Source organism: Leptopilina boulardi, unplaced genomic scaffold, assembly GCF_019393585.1.
Source record: "Leptopilina boulardi isolate dan_hultmark-lab unplaced genomic scaffold, ZJU_Lbou_2.1 LbouV2_364, whole genome shotgun sequence".
NCBI classification, from domain to species: domain Eukaryota; kingdom Metazoa; phylum Arthropoda; class Insecta; order Hymenoptera; family Figitidae; genus Leptopilina; species Leptopilina boulardi.
Window position 1 is genome coordinate 1,148,045 of NW_026137934.1, and position 17,558 is coordinate 1,165,602.

General features: G+C 28.1%; 1 protein-coding gene across 1 annotated transcript in view; it reads left to right on the top strand.

Moving 5' to 3' along the window:
- Positions 1-10,162, top strand: part of LOC127286897 (autophagy-related protein 16-1-like) — a 133,243-nt gene extending 123,081 nt beyond the window's left edge. Inside the window, exon 10 of the mRNA XM_051313521.1 lies at positions 10,088-10,162. Within this exon, the coding sequence (XP_051169478.1) occupies positions 10,088-10,162 (75 nt within the window). The remainder of the gene's footprint in view (positions 1-10,087) is intronic.
- The last annotated feature ends 7,396 nt before the right edge of the window (positions 10,163-17,558 follow it).

A 17,558-nucleotide genomic window follows, 5' to 3' on the forward strand; every position in this document is an offset into this window, starting at 1 on the left:
TTTATTTTTTCAAAATTTTTTCCAAAATTATTTCGAGTGTAACTCAGCATCCGCTGGACCAATCAAAAAGTGTGCCATACATTTTTTATTCAGAACTTTCTTCTAACTACTTTGGGGATATTCCCGACCGATAATCTCGCAAATTTAATTTTTTGTAATTTTTTCCAAATTTGTTTTTTACTGTAGCTCAGCATCCGCTGGACCAATCAAAAAGTGTGCCATACATTTTTTATTCAGAACTTTCTTCTTACTACTTTGGGGATATTCCCGACCGATAATCTCGCAAATTTAATTTTTTGTAATTTTTTCCAAATTTGTTTTTTACTGTAGCTCAGCATCCGCTGGACCAATCAAAAAATGCGCCGTACATTTTTTGTTCGAGATTTTTTGCTCAATTCTTTGGCATTATTCCAGAGTCATTATCTGGCAATTTTTTTTTCCGAAAATTTTACCCCAGTTCTAGTAAGTGTAGCGCAGCATCCGCTGGACCAGTCAAAAAGTGCGCCATACATTTTTTGTTCGAGACTTTTTGCTCAATTTTTTTGCATTATTCCCGAGTCATTATCTGGCAATTCTTTTTTCCTTAAATTTTACCCCAGTTTTAGTGTGTGTAGCTCAGCATCCGCTGGACCAATCAAAAAGTGCGCCATACATTTTTTGATGGAAACTTTTTCCCTATTTTATTGGCGGTATTCCCGAATGATTATCTCAAAAATTTAATTTTTTAAAATTTTTTCCGAAATTTATTTGAGTGTAGCTCAGCTCCTCTGGACCAATGAAAAAGTGCGCCAAACATTTTTTGTTCTCTACTTTTTGCTAAAGAATTTGTCGGTATTCCCGAACCATTATCTCGCGAATTAAGTTTTTCGAAAATTTTTCCAAAATATTTTTGAGTGTAGCTCAGCATCCGCTGGACCAATCAAAAAGTGCGCTATACATTTTTTGTTCACCACTTTTTTTTTTTGTTCGAAACTTTTTGACTATTTTTGCTTCCTCGTGGAGGAAACTTTGTAGTCCTTTCGTTTATAAAACTTTTCAAAGTGGCGAAAACAAATTTTTTTCTTTATAGAAACATGTTATATGAGATCCTGATGAATTGTCCGGATGTATTTATGTGTGTGTGTGTGGATCCCTTTTTTGTTTAGAAGATAACTTTAACAGGTTTTAATGGATTTAGATAAAATTTGGTCGGCTCATTTATCATATTAATATCTCAAATCTGAACAAAGGATTTTTAAAAATACCTCAAAAAAAAATTTTATCGTCTTTTTTCCAAAAATTTTTTTTTAATCAAAAAAATTTTTCAATGGAAAAATTTAAGGTTATATATAATAAAATCGTATTTCTTACGTCAAGACGAATCGATCGATATATATAAAGTATACATTTGAGGTAAATTTAAATAATTAATGAAAGTTAAAAAATCAGAAATTCACATTTTAGCAATAAAACTTTGCTTTCTCCACGAGGAAGCAAATTTTTTTGCTGATCGTAAAGAGGAAGCAAAATGTTCATGTAATGAACATCTGAATTTACAACTTGTTTATGTTTTATAGCAACCGTTTTAAGACAAAAAAATCATTAGCAACCGTTGCTGGGTGAAAAAAATGTTCTTAGCAACCGTTGCTAGGCAAAAAAATGTCCTTGACAACCGTTGCTAGGTAAAAAAAGTGTCCTTATAGCAAATGTTGTTAAGCAAAAAATGTCTTTAGTTGCCGTTGCTAGGCTTATACTAATATTATTATAACTAATATTATTATAACTAATATTATTATAACAATTACAGAACCTTGAGAAAAATTTGTCTGACTGAAACTTGTTTTTACTACTTATACCAAAAATCCAACAAATTGTCGATTTAAAAACTTATTAAGAAAACAGTAGTATAATGACGTTTTTTATGATATTTTATGTTGATATTATATTCGACTAATTGATTTTTTCAGTTTGACTAAGAAGCGTTACGCATAATCCTTTGGTACCTTTTTTTATGGTAGGAAAAGTCATTAGCAATCGTTGCTTGAAAAAAAATGTCCTTAACAACCGTTGCTAGTCAAAAAAATGTCCTTAGCAACCGTTGCTAGGTAAAAAAGTGTCCTTATAGCAACTGCTGCTAAGCAAAAAATGTCTTTAGTAGCCGTTACTAGGCAAAAAAATATCCTTAGCAACCGTTGCTAGGCTTATACTAATATTATAAAATTCTTAACATCTCTGCCTGACTGAAACTTGTTTTTACTACTGATAATAAAATTACAATTTAGTAAGATTTGTCTAAAAACAGAACTTTTACTACTTACGAAGTTACAACGATTTTACAGTAGAACTTGGGGAAAAAATTGTCTGACTGAAACTAACCTTTACTACTTATTCCAAACAGTTAACACTTAATAGCAAATTTATAAAAATTAAAAAAAAATAATTGTAGCAATCGACTCTTGGTAATAAAAACATTAAATTAGAAACAATCAAATCTAACGTAAACTTACTTTTATTACAAGAAGAAAAATAGAATACAAAAACAAAGCAATTTTTACTACTTTCAAAGTAAATTCTAATCTTTCTGGAATTTCTGCCCATTTCTGTCAGCTTTTGTTCCGGAAATAGTAAAAAAAAATACCATTTTCTGAGTAACTTTTCCTATTTCCAAAGCAAAAGTTAGATATGCGAAGAAGTTTCGGACAATTTAGATTTTATTTTATAAGTAACTTTATATTTTTTTTTTGTATACTAATACTACATTTAAATTTTTTTATTGAAAATTTGCTTATTTATCAAATTTTTTACTTCGACTTCCTGAAGTAAAAAAAAAAAAATTCTTATCCAGTCGTGTTGTATATTAGTAATTAAAAAGTGATTGGTCACTTTTGTGAATATATAATTGTTTCATAAACCCTTATCGGTTATCATTTAATTAAATGTTGAAAAAAAGGCATATTTCAATCTTGGCTTTTTATCTGTTGGGAAAATTGAAACAAGATTGTTCTCTTGTAAAATGGGGGGAGATAGAGAGACAGAAAAAAAAGAGGAAGATGTATAGAATCGAAATTAACTCGATTACTGAGGCGCTAAGAAGAATTTGATAAAGCGCTATTTATAACACTCTCGCAGTATATACACCGGCGATGCAGTCAATGAACAGAAAAAACGAAACTGAACTCGCAACAGAGAAACATGTTCAGCATCGTATTACCGGGCAAGCGAAGGCAAGGTCGTGGCATTCTCCACTAGTCTGTTTACTCCTTTTTTTTTCTCTCTCCTCACTCTCTGATGACTCATACCTTGTACACCTCTGAGTGAGCGACTTTTGCTGTATGTATATATACACCGCAAGGTTTCTTTCTGATTTCTCTCTCTCTCTGGATGCATATTCCGAAAATTGATAATAAAAGCTACTTACCTTCAGTTTAGAGTTAATTTTCTGACTTACGTTCTTGCAATTTTCGTAGTTTATACATTCCCTCTCTTGCTTTCCGCTTTCACAAAATGCTTCTCCTAACTTACTCTTATATATATATATATAGTCTCGAAGGATCCCTCAAGTATGTTAATTAGTTTTCGGATAATTCTGCAAAAGGAAACAATTTCTTGAAAGTTCTATTTGCGAAACGTTGTTTATATGCGTTCTATAAACAATTTTGTGCTACTTTTACAAAACAAAAAGAAAATATTTAAAATTTTTTTTTAAAGAAAAATGACGGGAAAATGACGGTCATTACTTTTTTCTCTAATCTATGATTAATTTTTGTTACTGTATGAATCAGATTGAAGTGCAGGGCAATTAGCACGAACAATTATTGTCAGATAGTGGGTTTACGATCTAAATTTAATTGGTAAGATTCGATAATTTCAGCAAACAATCTGGAAAACGTACACGCGCAGCAAAAAAAAAAAAAAAAGAAAAATTAAAGACGAGTTTACGATTGGCTGTAAATATTTATAAAACCAGCTGGTAACAACCGATCGACCTACATGAATTACGTTTTCTTGATCAGTCTCGATAACTGGTTTTTCAAGTTCATACCACCCTGGCACATCATTTGTCATAGGCGTCGATATTGTTGGGGGATTATTTGTCGGCGAATCATATAAACAATTTGAAATGTTTGCGCGCATTTATTAAAAGAGAAAGAGATGAATCCGCATAACAATTTGAATTTTTCATTGTGAATGAGGTAGACTGTGTCATTATTGGTATGTATATAGTATATACAAACGACGACAAGGTTCATCAATGAAAAATAGTTGAGACAGCTAACGATAATGGCGTTTCAGGTTTATTTTATGACTTCCTAACGAGAGCACGATGTAAGCCAGCGGGAATAACGATGTTCCCCATTTGGTGAGCAGATTGTATGCGGAATCTCCGATCGGCATCAATGTTTCCATATTACGAATCAAGTAGCGAGTCACATAACATTAGGTTAGCGACCTTCTTTGACACAAACGAAAAGATATTTCTCTTAAATATAAATTTATTCAAATATTGACTATCACTGATACGGTATATACTCATGCTTATAGTAATGGATAACAAGTACTAAAACTGACTTTGAATACATACACAAAAATTATAATAAATTTCAATAACTGTCTGACTAATGCTTACTTTTACTACTCACGATTAAATTAAGAGTTTAAATATTTGTGAGTAGCTTTTTTTTTAACTACTTATAGAAACAATATAAGATTATAAATATAATCGTTCTGAACAAAAATTACATTTAATAATCATAGAAAAATTGAGATCTCAGAAAAATTGTTGTTCTAAACAGGTTTTGTCTTACTAAAACAGTATTTTACTATACTTAAGCCAAAATTACAAGAAAAGATAAGTCTGACTGAAACTTGCTTCTACTACTGTTAATTAAATTACATTTCACTAAGTTTTGTCTATAAACTTTCTTTTACAACTTATTGCAAACTTAAAAGAATAAAAAATACCTTTTATTACTGCAAATCATTTTTTAGACCCAAATTACGAAAAGTGTTTTGTATCACATATAATGTATTTTACAACTGCGGTCAAAAATTCTAAAAAAATTTTAAGTCATTTTGAAACTCGCATTAAAGCACTTTTTGTCATAGAAAAATTGACAAAAAAATTCAATTCTTCTTAGGCAGTCGATTTTATTGCAATTTATTGCACAAAATACACCCAAAAGTGTAGAAAAAAATTGACAGACCTATACTAGTAGAGAAAGACCATTATTAGCACTATTAAAGTAGTTTTGTCATAGAAAAATCGACAAAAAAAATCAATTCTTCTTAGGCAGACGATTTCATTGCAATTTCATGCACAAAATACACCCAAAAGTGTAATAAAAAATTGACAGACCGATATGAGTAGAGGAAGACCCTTATTAGCTCGCCCGCGTGGAAATGAAAGTATGGGTAAAATCATAAAAACCATGGGCGAAATCGATTGCCAATTAAAAAACGATTAGACCCATGGTTTAAACTTTGGCAAAAATCTCAAAAACCATTTCTTATGTCCGTTTCCCATGGTACAATTTCCCATAGGAAATTTTTTTTTAATTTTACGGATTTTTAACCATTGCTAAAATCTTGGAAACCATGGGAAAATTAATTTTTTAATTTTACTAATTTTGGACCATTGCTAAAATCTTGGAAACCATAGGGAAACTTTTTTTTTATTTTACGGATTTTGGATGACCGTTTCCATGACAACATCTACCATAGCTATAGTAACCATAGTTATTTCATATTTGTTTCCGTATACTAATACTACAATTTTAATAATTTTCGATTTTTGTTTCTGACTAAAAAATTGGTTAAACCTTTAAAAAGGTTTATTTAATTTTCATATTTGTTTATGTACTTGGCTATTAATTATCCAATAAATATTTATTTTAGAGCTGTGCAAAAGTTTGAATTTTGTATGGGCTCGGATCGAATATTCGATTCGAGCCCATGTTAATTCTTATGGAGCGGTTCGAATTTTAAAAACTTGCACAGCACTAATTTATTTGAATTAAATATAATTATTATTTGAGTAAATTAAATAGTATTTGTATCAAATACAAAAATTATTGTTTCAAATATTGTTTAATACGCACAGAAAATTAAAAGGCATTAAAATAAGCTGCAACGCTTATTATTTTAATCCAATTTTACTTATGTTAATCCATTTTGGTATTAAAATAAACAAAATTGGATTAAAATAATAAGCGTTGCAGTTTATTTTAATGCCTTTTAGTATTCTGTGTATAATTCAATTATTTGGCTTTAAAAATTATTTGGTTCTAGTAAATATTTATTTGACAAAATAAATGTTTCTTTTAATATAGCGAAATTAACATTTATTGACGATTATATTGCTTGATGATTGCTAACTTATCAAAATTTTTAAGAATAATTTTCATAGCTAGTAGACAAGAACGGACACTCTTTGGGATTCGATGTGCGTATATAATAGAAATGGCTGCTTAGGTGTATATATAAAGTATAAGTTAGTTTTTGTTTTGTTACGGTTTTGTACATATAATATATATATATATATATATATAGGATGCGTTCGAAATTATTACATCGCACGAAAGGAAATGAGTTCAGTGCACTTTGTTGAACAACTAAAATGCTTCAAGATTCATTCAGTTGACGAGAGAGTGAGAGCTCTCTGCGAATGACGGGTAATATCAACTCATGTGTGGGCGACTGTCTGTTAAACTGTATAGAAAGGACGATTACGATCGTTCAATCACACTTTGATTGCTTCTGGGATTGCGTACGCGATCGGATATTATACAACTTCTTTGATTTGTCTTTACTTGTATATGTTTACAGGGAAATTGAAATGTCGAAAATTAATGGCTTGATATATATATATATATATATATATATATATATATATATCTAAATTCATTTTCCCAAAATTTAAAATTATTATTAAATCTCAAATTTTAATAAATGAATATTCTATTAGAATTGAAATAAAATTTTAGTTCTAATTTGTTGTTTATATCAGTAATTTATTTTCTTAATAGAATGTCAAAGAGACAACTCCTTTAATCATTTAGAGACGACGACAAATTATACAAGGTTGCGTCCTTGTATAATTAAATTATGCAAGGGGTGTGCCCTTACACACTTTACTTATTCATGAATAACGCAGCTTTATAATGTACGAGAGCCGAGGTTAATATTAGCAGTGAAACAAATCTCTGCTTCTTCTTCTTCTTCATCTTCTTTTTCTTCTTGGGGCGAAAAGAGAAAATACTGACCCAATGCGGAAGAAAAAGCGGCAAGGTCTTTAAATGAGGTTGTAAATTTATAAATATAGCCTTATGGGAAATTAAACCACCACTTGGGAAAAAATAAAAAGATGCCGATAAATTTTCACTCGGCTGCTTTTTAATATTCAATATTTTCTAAACTCTCAGTGTGTATGTGTGTGTGTTATAAGTTTTCTTGCTAAATGAAGTTCCACTTTGAAATATACATATAAGCTAATGAGAATAAAATGTTTATATGGTAATGGAAAGTTATTCATTTGTTAATTAAAAAAAAAACTGTTGCAGTAGTTTATTCACGCTGTAAATATATTATAAAAATGTTAGAATTTTTTTTTTTGGAGAAAAAAAATTTTTAAGCAGCTTTAAAATTGGAAAATTGTTACACCTGGGTGATTACAACCTGTTTTTCATGTGCGTATATATATATAGTGGTCTGATAAAGTGTTGTGTGTGCGCAGGCACTGCAAGCAAGTAGAATGCGAGCAAGATAAAATTCTCCTTACCATTGAATTCATGCTTGAATTGCTTCTGAAGCAATTCAATCCCTTCAAGTTCAATGATTTCAAATGCAGGCATAAACATCTCGAGGTTTTTTCTTTCTTTCTTTCTTTCTACAGATAATTTATAAATTAAAATGATATTCATGATCGTGTTTCTTCGGTTATGTTATGTTACAAAATATCCAATGCTCTCTTATAACATGAAAACTATTGTAATTCTAAAGTCATATCGATCTATTTCATTTTTAATTATTTGCCCCATGAATTTCAAATTTTCTATTTGTGTATTAAAGAATGACTTTTTTTTTAAGGTAATTTAAATTATCTTATTTGCTTGTATTTTTTTTAAAGGGATATTAGGTGAAAAAATCGATATTTTCGCGGAGTGATTATTATTTACAGTCACTATTTAGAAAATTAAAAAACTGATAATTAACTATTAAAAAATTTAAGAAAAAATTATCATTTTTATAATATCGATTATTATATATTATTTAATTATACTATTATATATTTATAAATTTTATTATTACATAATAAAAACTAATTTCCTAAAAAAAATTTAAGTATTATTAATTATTGCAATTTGACATTTCAAAAAATTTACAGGAAGTTTGTAAATAAATTAAAAAAAAATTATTTAAACTTATTTTACAAACTTTTTGTGTATTTTTAAATGTCAAATTTCAATAGTTAATACTCAAAATTTTTTAATGAGTAATTACATTTTGATAGCTAATAATAAATTTTAGAATATATAATAAATTTTATAATACACAATAATTTTGAAAATGCATAATAATTTTATAATAATATATATATAAGCTTTAGTATTACAAAAATCATGTCGAAAAAATAAATATTTCTCTTAAATTTTTTAGTAATTACTCATGAAAAATTATCGGTTTTTTTTTTTTTTGTTAGGTAGTTCAATAGTTTGTAATTGTAAAATAAAATGCAACGTTTTAATCCATTGAAGATTAAAATAATCCATTTAAAGATTAAAATTGAAAACTTTTAAAAAATTAACTTAGAAAAAAATTCTGAGAAATGAAAATTCGAAGAAATAAAAATTCTGTACACAGAAAATTAAAATGCATTAAAATAAGCAGCAACGCTTATTATTTTAATCCAATTTTGCTTATTTTAATACCAAAATGGATTAAAATAAGCAAAAATTGGATTAAAAAAATAGTTGCATTTTAATGCCTTTTAATTTTCTGTGTAAAGTTTATTTTCGGTTAATTTAAAAATTCCCTAATTTAGAAAATTGGTTTAATGAAAATTGAAATCAAAAAATGGTCATAAAAGTATTAGTGAAACCATTTCTTCCAAAAAAAGTTTGTCTCAAATCCAATAAATAGGAGAGACATCGGGCAGAAAAAAATTTCGTCAAGAAACAAAATTTTCGATCACTGCTTATATACCCTATCTAATGCCACCTCAACTGCGAGAAATAGTTATGATGTTCGCCCTCCCTGTGGCGTTGAGCGAACTAAAGTCCAGAGCTGAGCCATCAGCGCGCGGGAACATTTGAAAAATTTGATTATATTAGATATTTTATTTTATTTTAAATATGACAAATAATTAACATAATAAATAATTAATGTCATAAATGATTATTAATAACATAATGTCATACTTAATAATTCGTTAATTATGAAATAAAATATCTAATAAAATCAAATTTTTCAAATGTTCCCGCGCTGTGCTGATGGCTCTGCTCTGGACTTTAGTTTGCTCAACGTCACAGGGAGGGCGAACATCATAACTGTTTCTCGCAGTTGAGGTGCCATTACATTGGTATATAAGCAGTGAACGAAAATTTTTTTTCTTGTCCAAATTTCTTTCTGCACGATGTCTCTCCTATTTATTGGATTTGAGACAAACTTTTTTTTTTTGGAAGAAATGGTTTCACTAATACATTTATGACAAGTTTTTTATTTTAATTTAATTATTGAAAATAAAATAATAGTAATTACTATTAAAAAATAATAAAAATAAATTTTTTTTAAATTGTTGATTTTGTAAATTATTATTAAAATTTTTAATATTGGCTAATTATTGGTTGCCAATAATTATTGCGTGTAGTGGTCCATTGTTGGGTGCCAATGGTTTTTTTCATTGGCTCCCATCATTGGGCCAATTAATACGCCAATGGTTACTCGTGGCAGTTTCCCATTGGGTATCTAATGAAAATTCTAATAAATGATGTTTAGAACTTTCAATTTTTAAAATGAAAAAAATTTGTACAATTTTAAGATTATTGATTTGAATTTTTAGAGGCTCAAAAAAAAAAACTATTTGATTTCTTTTTGTTATAATATACAAAAGCCCCTGTCATTCTGCGGTGAAGATGCTCAGCAAATTGACTGGTTCGACAGTTTAGAAAGAGGTTTTCTTCCATAATCGGGCGTCGTGCATTGCATGTTCAATTAATCATAATAAATTTTATGACGCTGTCCTGGCGTTTAGTCGTTCTTTCTCTCTCTCTCTCTCTTTTCAATATCGTGAGAGGTATCGGAGCAACGATAAATGAGAACATATAGAATGACGAAGGAGCTGCGTGGCGAAGGTGGTTTTCTTATAGGCATTGAACTTGGTGTATATAGAAGCCTAGAAGAGGCTTATGTATAGTCAGCAGGGAGAGAGAGAGAGAGAAAAAAAAGGAACGAAGAAGAGAGAAAGCAAGATAGAGAAAGATGGTAGAAAGATAGGCAGAAGTTGCGTGTATAAGTGCAACGAACTGGCAAGGTCGAGTGTGGTAGGCCAATGTCTTTTCCATCGCGAATGTATAGTGCTGCTTGGCTGAATCTTGGTGTTGTTGCTATTGCTGCTTTTGATGCTGATGCAATGGTGCAACAAGAGAGGAGGTGGTGGCAGCAGCAGCAGCATTGCAAGGCCGCACTGCAACCACGAGACCAGCCAGAAGAAGAATAAGAACAAGAAGAAGGAGTTTCATGAAGGGTGGAGGAAAATAGTATATCTCTCAGCAAAAAAAAAAAAATTCCGAAAGAGAAAAAGATGCCAAATATCACCATTTCTCTCATTCTCCTGTCATTGTTAGGCACAAGCGAACACGTAAATCACAAGGTGACAGCCTTTCGCGATATTATGTAATAAATTTCGCACTGTACATTCGAGACCGTCTTGTCAAAAGGAAAGCGGGGGAGAGAAGCAATACACACATTCACACACATTTATATGTATATAGTTTGAAATGGATCGCACTGCCTGTTTACCATACGGGATTGTATTGCATTCGAGAAAAGGAAGAGTATATATTTCTAGAGTTGTTTTAGATTGTCAGTTTCCCCTCCTCTCTCTCTCTCTCCCCCCCTTTTGGCTTTCAACCTATCTCGAATGATTGATATGTTATTCGAGTTGCGTGTTTGATGGAGCCATTGCTGTTGCGAGATGAAAAAGACAAGTGCGATCATCTAAAGAGCAAGTGGTAAATAGTTTCATCCTCCTTTGGTTATGTGAAATCATCTTTTATTATATTTACATAATCATTTAGATTATCCTCTTATTGTCAGAATCATTTTCTCCTTTAAAAAAAAAAAAATTTTTTTTGTTCAAATAATCATGACTATTATCAAATATTTGTTCGGATCGGATAATTATTATCTGTATCGAATAATTATTTGTATTGAATCATTATTATTTGTATCAAATTATTCATTATGACACAATTTTCAATTAAAATCGTTTAGTTCATTCTACGTTGTTTTTTTTGTATCGCATCATTCGATCTCGCAAGAATAAATTGAGAATATTGCAATACTTGATATATAAAACGATTGATTGGCTACTGTCATAATCAGATTCACTGGAATTGATTCTTTTCGAATGCTAAGATCTGCCTTTGCATTATAGGAGTTTTAAAAAAAAAATAAAATAAAATAGACACCTTCATATTATACGGGGAGCAGGTACTATTTAAGAAGACCTTATCTAAAGGGGATCAGTTTATGATTGTCATATGCTAATTAATCAAGTTTTTAATCACATTCTAACGGTTCACATTTAAGAACGCTAAAAGATTAAAATAGATTAAATCAGTGCAAGCATGGGGTGTCACGTTCTTCATCCTTGGTTTGAGACGTAGGATAAAAAAAATTTCATTGATGAGATTCTTGTGTCTGATGGAATAAGGGACGTCAATTTTCAAAGGAATTTATTATTTTATATTAAGCTATTTTTTTTGGTATTTCATAAAAAAAAATATTTTTTAAAAGTTTTTCTTTTGTAATTTTTTTTTGTTTCTAGTTTTTTTTTAGTCTAGAATTGGAAAAGATTTTGAAATTTTTAATATAAAAACATAATAAAAAAAATAATAATTTCAGAGAAAATTTGAAAAGAATTCAAAGAAAATTGATTTTTTCAATTGAACGAAAAAATTATATTATTTTCCCAAATGTCAACTTCCCAGAACCCAAAATTTGGCAAATTTCAAATTTTGTCTTCAAAAATTGTAATTTTTCAATATAAAAAATATTTGCAATGAAAATTCGGTTTTACTCTCTAAATCTGAATTAGTAAAAATGTTCACTAATTTAAATTAATGACTCACTTCTTGCTTTAAAATTAGTAAAATTTTACTAATTATTAGTAACTTTTACAAACAATTAGTAAAAGTTAACTAATTCTAAAGCAAAAAGTGAGTCACTAAACATTTTTACTAATTCAGATTTAGAGAGTAAAGTGAAAATTCTATTCGTAATATTGAAAATATTGAAAGAATGTTTCTTTTAAGTAGTACAAGTTTTTTTAAGTCAGACAAAACATATCAACTTTATCAATATTTTATATAGTACCAAAAAATATTGTTAACATAGGAAGAGGCCACAAATTTTTTTTTTTTTTTTTTGTCTCGTTATTTAAAAAAAAAAAAATTCTTGTAACAGAATTAGATAAAATTTCAATTCGTGAATCAAAATTAGAAATTTTTTTTTATTTCCAAAAAGGAAGCATTATCTGCAAGAACAAAAATTCTAAGTAGAAAAAAAATTTCAGACAAATGGGAAAAAAAATCTGAACCATAAAATTCATATTTGCATACCATTGGCGAGTCAAGAGGAAATAGAATAAGTTATCAGTGAATCTTACTACTTGTTTGCCATATGGACAGAGAAATTTTTCCTTTTTTTTCACGTTCAGCAAAAAGTAGAAGAACGAGTGCGCTGACTGACGTTGAATTAGATCTTGATCAATGTTTTGTTTCTTTTCATATATGTATATATACATATATATATTCTTTGGAATGAAGATATCGGAGATAGTGCGTAAAGCATGCATAACTTACGCACTCGAATTAACTTCTTTAATAATATAATCTTTTCTCAATGCTTATTCTTCTACGTCAGTTTGTTATGCGTATATAAACAAGTGAAAAACTTCTTGAGTTGAGGAGACCCCCGTGTCGACTCACTCATCTTTTTCTATACATATACCCGGGGTGCTAATGTCTGCCCAGTGATCCACGGGATGCTGCGAGTAGGAAGGTAGCTTTTCAATAAATAGTCTTACTCCATTGTGGCAATGTCATCAACATCGTCACCTTACACGTCATTCTTGTATCAATCATAACCAAGCAATTTCCAATGAAATTTGGAATAAACAATTTTTTTTTTTAAATTATTAAAAATTTTGAGCCAAAGAAACTTTAATTAAAATTTTTTTTCACCTTTGAAATGTAAAATTTTTATTTCGAAAAATAATTTTTGTTTTAGTAAAATATTTTTTTCAAAGATATTTTAAGTACTATATACATATTATCTAAAGAGGAAGGGGACCAAAGTCTCGCCCATCTATCTTTTCTTTATGGCTATATATACGTTGTTGCGTTCTATACGTATATATATTGTACGTCTTAAAGTAAACGTATCTGCTTGTATATACCACATTGTACCGATCGGTTGGTAGAGGTAAAATTCTTCTTTCTTATTTCTCCCTCCCCTTCCCCTCCCCCTTGATGGTGTTCGCGTCGTTCGTCCCTGGCTAACTTGTGGTTACCTAACCCCGATATCGAGGAATGTTCGCACGGGTCGTCACGTAATGCACCGATAGCCCGCCGAGCATTTTGCCCATAGTCGAAGGGAGAAGCTAAATCGCTTAAGGGAAGCGACTGAACTTTGACCTGATCTTTCCTAGAGAAACAAAAGATATATATATATATATATTTAAAATATACTGGTATCTTCCTCGTGAACAATATTAGAATATAATTCTTTGGTGACATTGTCAATTTTTTTCGATAGATTGTCAGATTAGTTGCTGTCGACTTTGTGGAATTTACAGTGAAAACCAATTTATTCAATTCAAGAAATCGGTTGACTATTTATCAAAAAATTACTATTTAAGTCTACAAAATTATATTTGTTTTAAATAATTATTATTTAAGTCAATTAACTGGTAATTGTATTCAATAATTATTATTTTTGTCAATTAATTGGTATTTCAGTCAATTAATTAGTATTTGAATCAATCAATTGGTATTTATTTCAAATAATTATTATTTGAGTCAATTAATTGGTATCTAAGTCAAATAATTAGTATTTGAGTCAATAAATTGGTACTTTTTTCAAATAATTATTATTTGAGTCAATTAATCGGCATTTGACTCAATTAATTGGTATTTGTTTCAATTAATTAGTATTTGTTTCAATTAATTATTATTCGAGTCAATTAATTGGAATTTGAGTCAATTAATTGGTATTTGACTCAATTAATTAGTATTTGTTTCAATTAATTATTATTCGAGTCAATTAATTGGAATTAGAGTCAATTAATTAGTATTTGAGTCAATCAATTGGTATTTATTTCAAATAATTATTATTTGAAACAATTAATTGGTATCTAAGTCAAATTATTAGTATTTGAGTCAATAAATTGGTACTTTTTTCAAATAATTATTATTTGAGTCAAATAATCGGCATTTGACTCAATTAATTGGTATTTGTTTCAATTAATTAGTATCTGTTTCAATTAATTATTATTCGAGTCAATTAATTGGAATTTGAGTCAATTAATTGGTATTTGACTCAATTAATTAGTATTTGTTTCAATTAATTATTATTCGAGTCAATTAATTGGAATTATAGTCAATTAATTAGTATTTGAGTCAGTCAATTGGTATTTATTTCAAATAATTATTATTTGCGACAATTAATTGGTATCTAAGTCAAATAATTAGTATTTGAGTCAATCAATTGGTACTTTTTTCAAATAATTATTATTTGAGTCAATTAATCGGCATTTGACTCAATTAATTGATATTTGTTTCAATTAATTAGTATTTGTTTTAATTAATTATTATTCGAGTTAATTAATTGGAATTTGAGTCAATTAATTGGTATTTGAGTCAATTAATTGGTATTTGAGTCAATTAATTAGTATTTGAGTCAATTAACTGATAATTGTATTGAATTATTAGTATTATAGTCAATTAACTGATAATTGTATTGAATAATTATTATTTTAGTCAATTAATTGGAATTAGAGTCAATTAATTGGAATTTGAGTCAATTAACTGATAATTGTATTAAATAATTTTTATTTCAGTCGAATAATTGGTATTTCTTTCAAATAATTATAATTTGATTCAATTAACTAGTATTTGTATCAAATACAAAAATTATTGTATTAATTACAATTTATTTAATTTAAATTAAAAATTATTTGGTTTAAGTAAATATTTATTTAATATTATTAAAAATAACCGATTGTTTGAATAAATTAAGGTTTTTTTTAAATGTATGTATGTTTAAGTTTTAATTTGTAATAAGCGATATAAATTCTAATTACACCAATTTACACCAAATAATAGTTTAAATTAAACTCCTCTGTAATTTAAAAAAAAAATTATTATTCCTCTATCTGAGAAGAAAACTGTTTTTGTAAAAAAAAAATTTTCTCTTTATTAGAGAAAAACATTTCTAAAGCAGAATATTCCTTTCAATTTTATGATTTTGTTAGGTTGAGAAAAAGGAACAACAAAACTCTTTTTATCAGTTTAAAAAATTCTTTTTATCAATTTTCACAGAAATTATATTTATTATTTCATATTTATTACAATATCATCAATATTTTTTTTTAAATTTATTAACACATGTATATACTAGAAAATCTTTTTAGTGTCGTATTGCCTGATTTTATTTTATACTCTCTCCCTCTTTGAACTAGTTATTTTTTATTTAAAGAAAAACTTTGACGATTTTCTGCTAAAACATTTATTGATGAAAAACTGGTTTTAGTGGATAGTGTATGTACTTTCTCTATATGTATATATATATATATATATTTTATAGGGTGATATAGAATTCCACGTATATATAGGTAATTTTATATTGAAAAAGTAGAAACACTTTCTTTGAAAAGTACTACACATGTTTGCTGCACTCTTTATATATTTATTTATTTTTTTTTTTTAGGGGAGTTAAAAAAAGAAACTAGGCTAGGTAAATAACTTGTGTAAATTCCACTTCTAGTTTTCCATATATGAACGATAACATTTAAACTTTTGCTTGAAGTTTTAATCCCCTTACCGCAGATAAAAGCATTTAAGCGTCTTTATTCAAGAGCAGAACGATAAAAGTTGTTGCATTTATTTGCCCACATGATGAGTGTGTGTCACGTGTTTATATCCATTAGATGAGGGTCAAAGCAGTTTTTTTTAAATCCCTTATACAATATTTTTGTATTTAAAAAAATATTCTTTGAACTAAAACTATTTTTTTAAAATTAATATTTATAAATAATTATAATTTTTATTAAAATTAATTATAAAAATTAATTACAATTATTTTAAAAATATATAAAATTATTAATATAAATTTAAAAGCTTTATTAGTGGCTTTTTTACATATTTAATAAAATTAATAATAAAAAAAAAAAAAAAAAATTCTATGAAGAATTAATGTTTCATAATGTCCCGTGGTGTTTCGATTTGCCCCCATTTCTTTTTATTTTTAATGTAAAATAATAGACATAAGCGTGTATTCAATTATAATTAATCAAATGATGATGATGAGAATGATGATGAGTAAATGATGGTAATAATAAATTAATAAAATTTTAATGATTGGACGCTTGGTAACAATCAAAACGAGTCGTTCTTTTTTGTTTGTTTTATTTTTGATATATAACGATTGCGCTAAGGTGAATGGTTTATACTGTGAAGCAGTGCCCAGAATCGCCTACTACTTGCTTGGTGCAATTAACCTGCAGAACGATTGGAACGAATCGCTCTCAAGAATCGCATCGTCACGGACTTCTTCGCGTTCCTTACTGGCTCCTTGTTTAAGAATACAGTGTCTATTGTCTGCCTCATTGTTATCATTGGAATCGATGAAAGTAAAAACTTACAATATCTACTGTACATCGTATTTCTAACGCCTTCAGCCCTATAAGCTTTATATATGTCTAAGAGAAACTGCGAAAGAATATATATATATATATATATACCAAGATCATTAATCTTCATGCATTTAAGAATATTTTTGTTTATTCACAATAAAAATTCTTTTATCGTCAAAATTGAATGCAAACAAAGAGCTTTTGTGAAAAATTATAACAATTTTAGTTTTTTTTTGTGTGTAAAGTAAAAGCAAATATTTTCTTTACAAAAAAATTGTTTTTGAGGAGAATAATTTTTTGTCAGCACTATGAAAAAAAATTTGATTCAAATAATCGGTTAAATCAAAATATTTATTTATTTAATTGAGTCAATGGTATTTGTTACAAATAGAAAAATTATTGGTTCAAATACAGTTTATTTAATTTATCTAGTAGTCAAGTAACC